Source organism: Ascaphus truei, chromosome 3, assembly GCF_040206685.1.
Source record: "Ascaphus truei isolate aAscTru1 chromosome 3, aAscTru1.hap1, whole genome shotgun sequence".
Lineage (NCBI taxonomy): Eukaryota > Metazoa > Chordata > Amphibia > Anura > Ascaphidae > Ascaphus > Ascaphus truei.
This window is the reverse complement of record NC_134485.1, coordinates 388,193,183-388,204,283: the sequence shown is the minus strand read 5'-3', so window position 1 is coordinate 388,204,283 and position 11,101 is coordinate 388,193,183. Positions and strand designations below refer to the sequence as shown.

The following is an 11,101-nucleotide window of genomic DNA, read 5'->3' as shown; positions in this document are numbered from 1 at the left end:
GTAGCAGAGGGATGTTACAGGATTTCATGGTTACTTCACAAAACTAAAGAAGGGGCTAAGTAGCCCTGAAAAGTCACTTTATTATAACAAATGTTTTAATTATTGTTTTGTATTTGACCTGCTTGCAAGGCACCTTGATATTTCTATTCAGGTTATTATGGTACTTTCTCCCTACAATAACTTTAAGTTATTGGATTTATCTATCTGTACGTCATGGAACTTAGTTCTTGTTTCTATAGCACATCGAGAATCCATGTTTAGGAATTTGAAAATACTGTAAATAAAATGTAGATCACTTACAGTATATTCTTTGTGGATAGTTTTCATAAATGATATGAAAGTTTATGAATTTATTTCTAGTAAATTTAAATTAAATGGTTAAAACACGTTTAAAGGATAAACAATACAAGATAAAACTTCATTACACCTAAAATGTATTGCATAATAATACAGAAAAGATGGAATTATACATTAAAAACAATGAATGTGTAAGTATTTTATTCGCAGGCTTCTGTTTTGAGTTTAGCAGTTCAACCAACTGTTGTTCTTTAGTTGACGTGCAACTCTATTAGTTCTTGTGCTGAATTCGTACTGATTGGGTCCATTGAAGAAATACAGAAATCCTATTAAGAAATAATAGTTATGATTATCTAAAAGTATTTAAAATATTTATAACACACACACACACACACAGATATATATTTAACAAACTACACTTAGATACTTGCATACAGTTATAGATTTATTATTGATGATTAGATATGAATAAAATGTAAACCTTTAGATACAGTACTTTTTTTTACTTACCATTGGACTGGAAAACTGCATGAACTTTCTGTCCAATCCCTGGGAAGTCCGCACTTATTTTTCTGGGAGAAGTTTTGTCCATAAGTTGTTTCTCTTCATCGTAACTGCAAAAGAAAAGGTTTTAGTTAAATAAATTGTCGCCTCACAGAAAAACAAATGGATGGACTTACCACTGTTTTGTAAATATGACACATTAAGCTCAACAAGAATTTACTCAAAACAAAAGTCATGACAAGCAACAACGCTATTTTGTATCGTATTGCCACCCGTTTCAATCTACCAGTGGACTTCTTGATCCTCATGGGCCCTCCAAGTATGGGGGCAGAGTCGTTTCGAATGGTCGGTGAAGTCAGACACCTTGCAGATATTTCACCTCGTGGTGGCGGTCGAACTTCAGTCGTGAAGTGGAACCCGAGCCAGCTGGAACCATAACTTTGAGTGGACCTTAGTTTACATTTACAGTATTGTGAGGATTCATGTTTTTGGACATTAGAGCACTTCAGAGAAGTATTACACTTCTTTAGCAACCCTGGGAACGTGCCAAAAGAAGGGGTAAACCACCCAAATGTCGCCCCTCTTATCTTAGTCTAAAGGTGCAGCCACGAATATCCGAACACTTGCCTGGGAAAATCTGGGGCAATACTCCAGTAATGCTGCAACATTTCTGTGACATTTCTGCAGACAGACTAATGGCCCATCGGATTAACACAGCGGGGGTCCCTGGCAGTCCCATTCAAACTGACCAGGGATCCCCGCTGTGTTAATCCGATTGCCCATTAGTCTTTCTGCAGAAATGTCAGAGAAATGTTGCAGCATGTGCCTGGGAGATTGCCCCAGATTTTTCAAAGCAGTGTTAGAATACTCGTAGCTGCGTCTGTAATTTGTCCAGATACTTATTCGTTTGGAGGGTGCTCCTGCAAAGACATTAGACCCTAACTACAGATGAATGAGTATTGAGTCTTTATATTGCATGAGTCTCTTTTATAGCATGCTCAAATGTAATCTGCACTCTGTTATGGAGCAATGTGTCTATAGTGTAGGAGTCCTTCCACTTTTTCATAGGATTATTATATTTGTATTTGTATCCATTCACTTCTTTCCATTTTATGCGTGTATGTTATAAACAATTGTCCTTTTGTGATATACAGTATGTAATCTCAAGTTAACTTTTTGGATATTGGACTTGTTGTATTTTCATGATTTATTGATATAGAGTGCTGATTTTTTATATACTCGAAGAAAGTAGTTTTCATGTCATCACTGAGTGAATTCAGACAATTCACTTAACTTCCTTGTGTCTGTTTCACTGCACTTTGTTTGGAACAAGGATGAATTCGCTATTTTTCTGTATATGTCACTGCATAAATATGTCAGTACTATAAAATATTTATTAATGTCAGTGGCTTAACTCAAACCCTCCTATAGCTTCCTGTTATGTTAAAGGGCATACTAGAAATGTAAAAAAAATTATTTGGACACTGGTCTTACCTCCAATAATTATCATCTACAAAGAAATATGTTTTCCCTGTTTCTTTATTATTCACAGCGGCATCAATTCTCTTTACAGTTTGTGGAAATCCCAGTTTGTAGATGCTCTTAGGAAAATCCTTTAAAATGTCAGATCCACTCAGAGCCCAATATTGAGTTCCTAAGCAAAACATAAATATATTAAGCACAATATTAGAAAATCTATGCTTTTATATAATACTTTATATAATATACATAGATAAATAATTCTAACAACACGTGTATCCAAAAAGTGCTCTTGCTTGTACATATTGAATTTTGAACAAAATGTACATACTGCACCGACACACTTTATTCGAGCAAATACCCAATATGTACCTGGCAGATACCTGGAATGCGCCGCTCCTCACCTCTGACAAGCCCCGTTGCGTTTGCCTTCCCAGCCTGGGTTCATGCCTGGCTGACGGGCGGCTGATATGTTAAATGATAATGATTAGGATTTAATAGGCTGCAATGCTTCGCGTATCTACCAGATGGCATAAATTCATGAATTGTAATGCAGTATATATATATATACTGTGCAGTATTGCAGCCAGCGGGAATAAAATGCTTCAATCCCTGCCTGGAAAATACCTCAATGCACTCGGGCAGAAAACAGTCACAAACCTCAATACACCCGGGTATACCCGAATTCGTGGGACTAGCCGAGCTCGAATAAAGTGTGTCGCCAGTGTAGGATAGATAGAAAGATAGATAGAAAATACAATTACCTTTGAAGAGAAGAACCTGATCCTTTTCTTGACATTCATAGGCAGCCTCAATGTCAGATGGGAGTGAGGGCCAGAACGAATTGATGAAATGATACCGAACTTCTGAATTCTGGGGAACTTTGCGCCAAAAATTTCTGATGTAAAGAAATAAAAGTTTGCAGGTTCAAAAGAGTGCTAACACCTAAATATCAGAACAATACCTTCAAACGACTTTATGTTTTCCTCTGTATTCAATGTTTTCAATAATTATTGTTAATTTTAAAGCAACATCTTGTAAGAATATTTTGAAATGTAAAAGAATAGTACAAGTAACTAATAACCTAGATATTTATTTTCTCTAATTAGCATTAATTAATGGTATATTCTGTTACTTGCTTCATAAATGTAAGTGTATTCCCATTAACATTTTACCAGGATTGTAAATTAGTTTTATTCACTATTTACTCATTTTAAAAGAGAGCCTACAAAACATTCTGGCCCATATTTTCTAAGCAGTTCTATTCTACAAGACAGTGTATATAGACAGGGTGTCCTACCGCTCAACCCAAATACCCAAGTCTGATGTAAGGGGTAAATATAACTGAGGTGCATAGGGAAGATACAGACACAAATAACAAATAATGTATGTGTCCCCAAGGGGGCACAAAATGATTCCCATATACTGCAATCATTCAGTGAAACAACGTGAATATACACGGCTAGGGACTCAAAAGTCTCAGAGTTCAATACTCACTAAAAGGTCACAAGGGTGACACAACCCCTTAAGGTACGCAGAATTAAAATAATAAAATGTTATTGACATTATATATATACACACACACACACACACACACACACACACACACACACACTGTGTACTGTTATATACAAGGAGTACCTTGGGGTGTTGTGTCACCCTTGTGACCTTTTAGCGAGTATTGAACTCTGAGACTATTGAGCCCCTACCCATGTATATATGCTGTATGTTGTTTCACTGAATGAGTGCAGTATATGAATCTTTTTGTGCCGCCTATGCACCAGTTATATTTACCCCTTACTTTTACCCCTATTCTATTCCACAAGACATCATTTATTCGCATGAATGAGCTGCAAGGCGTCTTCTAGCACTAGAATGGTCCAGATTCACAAAGCTCTGTTAAGTTAATTTACTTGTAATGTGGTGTTAACCTAACTTTATGTCATGTTAAAAATAATGGTGTACATTCAAAGTACAAAAACATAATATTGATCTATGTTTACCCGTAAAATACATAGCGTTAACTATAATGGACATTAGTGATAGTGTAATGAAAATAATATGCAAAATAGGTATTATTATCACATTACATATATACTAAAGTCCGTTAAGGTTAACACGGAGACTTAATATTATTTACATTATATTTACCTGAATGTAACGCCACAGTTAGGCATAATTTATTACCAGTGCATTATTTACCAGCATTACATGATTCTCCTCTCCCTGTCCACTTCAGCAAATGCCCTGTTTCTGAGTCTGGATATGAATAACGCAAGAATGGCCTACTGTCCCGTTTTCAGAAGATAATGCAACGTTATGATACAATAAAGCGCTGCTAAGTCTACGCTAATAAGATGTAGTTTTTATGTTATTTTTGTAGGTAATTAGCTTTGAAGTTACCATGTCAACTCGGAACATAGCGCCTGATCCTGTTTTACATTACCTCAAGTTATGTTAAAAAGAGCTTTCTGGATGTAGCCCATGTGTCTAATAGAATATCATCACTTATATTTATTTACATCAACACCTTGAGAGTAACAAAAAAAAAGGAATGAGTTAAAAAGCTTCTTTGTATTTGATGCTGTCTGGCTTCATTACATTTATTATATCAGCCCCTATTTAACAATGTTACATTTCATGAGAAAATTATAGATTTTTTTTTTAAATTGCATATGGCAAATTGAAGTAAAGTTTCAAATAAACTATGTTACTTCTGCTGGTACTTTCTATATCAGAGCCCATTTAATTCTGCTACAAGGGAACTATTCAGCTGTTATAAATCTATTTTGGATGTTTTTTTTACAAATCACGGTACAAAAACATAAGTAATGTCTGATAATTTATGAAGCTAGAGCGTACTTTTCCTTGAAGAATAAAATGTCCCCACGCAGAGTGGTCACGGCATCAAAAATTATATTTGGTTCACAGGTTGTTGGCATAGTTAGCTTGGCTAGTCCTGTTGGATTATCTCTTCTTGCTCCTATTGGAAAATAGGAAAGTATGTGAGTATATACAATGGAAAAGTACAGCAGCAAAAAATAAATGAAAGACAGATAATTGTTCACGGTATTGGATTATAGGTATGGAACAGGAAAACATAAAAGGCCATAAAATGATTTCACCTTTAACAATGTCAGGGTTTCAATATGAACTAGATTATAACTGTAATTTCACTACTAATATGCTACCATATGCTATATAATTATATAGTATATGTGATAGTATGTATGCTAATTTTATTTTGAAGTGTAATATATACTGTACATCCTAGTGACATTTCAAATATAGAACTGTAGTATTCTATGATAATTAATGGTAAATGGACAGATAAAATGAAATGACTGCACAGAAACCTGTTTGCTTACCATAAAGTGCTTGAATTCCATTGGTGTCATCTCTTGGAAGTTTGAATGCATTGGGGTTAACATAGGAATAGGTCGGGTACATTAGAGCACCAGGGATTTTAGAATGGTCGAGTCCAAGTGAATGGCCAAATTCATGAGCAGCCACAAGGAACAAGTTGAAACCTTTAGGCAAAAAACACATGTACAAAATATTTATTAATATATTACAATGTACTTTGATAAAGACAACATGAGTTTCCACAGGACATTTTGGGGGCTAATTCTGCAGTTTTTTCATGGAGTTTATACAATTGCATGTGCTGATGAAGAACTGCCATTACAAAGTGTTCCCATCTGTTTAGAATGATTTAGCTTACAAGCCTCTTACTGTATGTTAATGTCATTTTGGAATTGCAAGAATCTGATAAGTAAACCCTTATACACATCTCAACCAATGTTTTCAATTTATTTTGCTACACTGTGGCTGTAATAATACATTAGGTACTACTATAAAGAAACGTTTCAACATTATATGTGTTTATATAGATATCAATCCCTTAGGGTGGAGTAAATAATAACTCACCAGCAGATCCAGTTGTCCAAGTTTCATCTTCATCAAAGTGTGCATCTCCCCCAATGACATCTCCTGGTGCATATGCATGTGCCAGTGTACCACGAGGGCCATCAAAAGGATAAAAATCACCATGCACTGGGAAATTAATTATATATATATATATTATTTATAAAATGTTTTACCAGGAAGTAATATATTGAGAGTTACCTCTCGTTTTCAAGTATGTCCTGGGCATAGAGTTAAAATGACAAATAATACATGTTTACAAATACAGTTACATAAATGAACAGGGTATACATTATATACTGTACAAGACATTGCATGCACAGTTAAAGAAGATGTATATTAGAGGCTTATGTAACAGTTACAGACCAGATTAAAATGTGAGATAGCCTTAGATTTGAAAGAACTTAAACTGGTGGTGGATGTGAGAGTCTCCGGTAGGTTGTTCCAGTTTTGGGGTGCACGGTAAGAGAACGAGGAGCGGCCGGATACTTTGTTGAGCCTTGTGACCATGAACAGTCTTTTGGAGTCTATCTCAGATGATAAGTGCTGCATGTGGTAGGGGTGAGGGGCTTGTTCATATATAAATTTATATGTTTACATAACTAGGTAGTTCAAATTTAAGAATTCAACATAATTTTTAGTAAATATTTTTTATATGTCAAATACCTTGTGCTCCAAATGAAATCTCAATATCGGAAATTCCATCATAGATTCTGGTGAATGTCAGGGGTGTCACATCACTCCAAACTTTAAAGGCTTTCTGGATGGCTGTATCTACATCAGCTCTTGCTATGTCTGGTGTGTAGTTTAAAATTCTGGCAAAGAAACAATAAAAGTTAATTTAATCATTCTCATGAAGCCATCACACACTGCACGTTTCAGCAAATAGTCTATAAATTACCTGTATCTAATGTCTTTCTTCCTCCACACAGGCCTTCCTGTGAAGGTGCTGTACTGACCGACATCAGTAACACCACATCTGGGTTGCTTCATCATTTTCATGGTATCTGCATCCAGTTTTCCAGTCACCTCCAAGCCAAAAAATTCTTGCATTTGACTGATTTTTTCCGAAAAGGGGATGCTGTTTTTCTTTCTTGACTGACGGCTTCCATCTGTTTTAAGATTGTAGTATTTCTTTAGGTATTCCTGTAAAAATGTCAAAGAAGAGTATGGAGGTATTTTCTTTTTCATTTGCATATTTAGAATGTACTGGACATGCAGCTAATGCTTGTATTACTACAGAGGTATTTTGAGTTTTTAAGAGAAAAGTGTCCCACAAAACGATTTTCTGTATAAAATGTCTGTCTTCCTATTAATAAGTGTCATCCATTATAGTAAATATTAAGTCTTGTGCAATATTTATTTCTTTGTATTGTGATGGCTGTGAAGACAACAGTAATTACATTATTCATTTCAATTCTGCAATGTCATTAAGGTTTGTATCAGAATATCAAGCTTATTTAAAGGTAAAATCACCACACAAAACTATCACAGCATATTCCCTGCATAATACTTTAAATCTACAATCTTTCATGAACCAGAACAGCTCTAAGCAAATCCCATAGTAAGGTACATCTCTATCTATGAAATAAACATACTGTACTCACCTCAGCTAAGCTTTCTTCGTTGTCTGTTTCTGGAACTGCAGGAAAAGCATAAGAGCATGTAACAGATAGTGACAGCAGCAGAAGTAATCTCTTCATTGCTGTATTGTTGTTTTCACTGTATCCTAAACCAAGTTTCTTTAGAGCTTTCTCCTTATCTCTGACTTTTCTGTGTCTTTACCATGCCTATTTATATTATAACTGGATGTTCTAACCAGTCTACTGTAGAATGACTCATTCTTTACAACTTCCTCCAATTACAGTTCCAGAGGAAATAGGCATATTTTCAGTACCAACAGCCCATGGCACAATATACAGAAAGTAAACCTCATGATTGTGTAATCTGTTTTCTTCATTAATGATCAAGAAGAACTTTTGAAAGAAACAAATATTTCTATTTCCAATTAAAGCAGCAAAACATTTGAAATCTTATACAGTATGTTTTTTTATTTTTTAAATAAATCAGTTCTGTAGTATTAGATAATACTGTCGGCATTTTTTATTATTATTCAACTCTTTTTTTTCACATACATTTTTATTTGATTTTTCCAGCATAACATAGGAAAAAACAGAATATGAGGCAAAAAACAATGTCTACATATAGTACAAAAAAAACCCCAGTAATAAAACAATACAAAAATGGAAATTTGCAATTGACCATACTGCAAGAACTCTTTGGTTGGACCAATATATCCAGGATCATACAGAAATATGGCAGCAAAATGTTAAAATAATAAAAAATAACAAGGGGGGGGGAAGGTGTGGGGGAGAAGGAAGGCCACAGTCCATTCCATCCACTGCTCAGCACCGAAGGTACGTGTGGCTTTCTCTGCAGGCTCGCTGGGGCGATACGTTGGTTGGTGCATCACCACGGACTCCCTTCCACTGCTACGATCATTGTCGGATGAGGGTAGGGACACTGTTGCAGGGTACACGCAACCACACGTGGGGTTTCTGGATAAGGCTTATTTATTGAGCCTTAAATATACAGCACACAAAAACAAAACAGCTTCTTTTCAGCATATAAAAAAAAAAAAAACAGTTCCTCAAACATGCAGTTTGAAGACAGACCTTATAGCAGTAATCTACTTCAGCGTTTCAGTCCTATCTCTTGACCAGCCACCCTTCATGTGTGTGCAGCCTGGGGTTTTTTAACACACCTTGATTATGCAGCTGGGACCAAACTAATTGTCAGGAGCTTCCCATTTGAAATGTATCCTCCTCACTTCTGCACTGCATACCTACACATACGTCTGCCAGGCATAGAGCTGGGGACATTCATTCACCCTGTCACATTCCTCCCCTGTTAGTGTGCGGCTGGGGCAACGCAAGGCTGAAGTCCGACCATACACTCCGTCTCTAGAAAAGAAATCAGCATTGGCATTCTCTTTTCAAGGCCTGTGCTGAATCTCAAACAAGAAGGGTTGGAGGGCCATATACCACCTGGTCAACCTAGCATGGGAGTCTTTCATAGTATTTAACTATTTTAATGGAGCATGGTCTGTTAACAATGTAAAATGGACTCCCGCCAGTTAGAGCCTCAAGGCCTCGATTGCCCACTTTACTGCGAGACACTCCTTCTCAATTACTGAGTAGTTTTTTTTCCTTGGGAACAATTTCCTACTCAGAAAAAAGATCGGATGTTCCACTCTCTCAAACTGTTGCGAGAGCACTGCCCCTAGCCCTATCTCTGAGGCATAGGTTTGTACAATAAAAGGCTTATTGAAGTCTGGGCTTCTAAGGACGGGACCCTCTGATAGACACCTTTTTACCTCCTCAAAGGCTCTCTGGCACTCCCTTGACCATACCACTTGTGTAGGGGCACACTTTTTTGTGAGGTCTGTTGGTGGGGCTGCAACTTCCGAGTAGTTGGGGATGAACCTCCGATAGTACCCTGCTAAACCCAACAGGGAGCGTACCTGCGTTTTTGTTTGGGGGGTTGAAACTTCTTTCAGGGCAGCTACCTTATCGACTAGTGGCCTTACTTTGCCACCACCCACTGCATACCCCAGGTACTTGGTTTACGCCTTACCTAAGGCACATTTCTTATGGTTGGCTGTGAGCCCTGCCTCTCTTAGCGACTTGAGGACCGCTTTCAGCCTATTTAGATGGGCCCGCCAGTGTTTACTATAAATGACAATGTCATCTAGGTAGGCCGTGGCATAAGCCCTATGAGGTCTCAGTACTTTATCCATGGGGCTCCATGCAGTCCAAATGGCATTGTCACAAACTGGTATAAACCCATGGGAGTGGCAAAGGTTGTTTTGCACTTGGACTTTTCCTCTAAAGGTATTTGCCAGTATCCTTTTGTTAAGTCCAGCGTGGATATATATTCCGCGTTACCAACGGCGTCAATTAACTCGTCCACCCTTGGCATCGGATATGCGTCAAACTTGGATACCACGTTGACCTTTCGGAGGTCCACACAAAATCTTACCTTCCCATCGGGTTTAGGGACCATAATTAGTGGACTACACCAGTCACTGCATGATTCCTCAATCACGCCTAAATGCAACATTTCTTATACCTCCTTCTCTACCAGGGCCTTACGGCTTTCAGGCAACCTGTAAGGACGAGAACGTACTTTTACCCCAGGTGCTGCCTCTATCACATAGGAAACTAAATTAATTTGCCCTGGTAAATCAGAAAAAACATAATTGAATTGTGTAATTATTTCCTAACAAGTTCCCTTTATGTTCAGAGGACAATTGTCTACCCATTGGGATTTTATAGTCACCCAAGATGTTCTCCTGTGGGGGCTGAGGACCCAGGTCAGTTTCCTCCTCCACCGGATGGATGAATAGAGACCGCTGCACCTTCCAGGGTTATCAGCAAGTTCACATGGTAAATTTGTTTACCCTTCCTGGACCCTGGTTGAGCGATCTCGTAATCCACATAACCCGTGCGGTGGAGTACTTCAAATGGGCCCTACCATTTGGCTAGGAGTTTACTCTCACAACTTGGTAATAATAACATCACCTGGTCTCCCGGGTGAAACACTCTCATGCAAGCATTCTGATTGTAATGTCTCTCCTGACTGTCCTGGGCTGATCTAAGATTCTCCCTAGCAAAATGGCCGACCACATCTAGGCGCTTCCTAAGGTCTAGTACATATTGCAGGGTATTCGTAGAAGGGGACCGCTGTTCCTTCCAGGACTCCTTTAGGAGGTCTAGGATTCCCCGGGGTTGGCGGCCATACAATAATTCAAATGGAGAGAACCCTGTGTAGGCCTGGGGAACTGCCCGCACTGCGAACAGCAGAAAAGGGAGAAGTTCATCCCAGGCTCTCT

General features: G+C 37.7%; 1 protein-coding gene across 1 annotated transcript; it reads right to left on the bottom strand.

Moving 5' to 3' along the window:
* Positions 1-481: 481 nt before the first annotated feature.
* LOC142490306 (matrix metalloproteinase-18-like) lies at positions 482-8,031 on the bottom strand. Its single transcript, XM_075592419.1, has 10 exons — positions 7,815-8,031; positions 7,109-7,353; positions 6,874-7,022; positions 6,211-6,336; positions 5,649-5,810; positions 5,143-5,263; positions 3,045-3,178; positions 2,296-2,455; positions 808-911; positions 482-623 (listed from the first exon to the last, which is right to left on the bottom strand). The coding sequence occupies exons 1-10, from the start codon at positions 7,908-7,910 to the stop codon at positions 523-525; spliced, it is 1,398 nt and encodes a 465-aa protein (XP_075448534.1). The 5' UTR covers positions 7,911-8,031; the 3' UTR covers positions 482-522.
* Between the last annotated feature and the right edge of the window lie 3,070 nt (positions 8,032-11,101).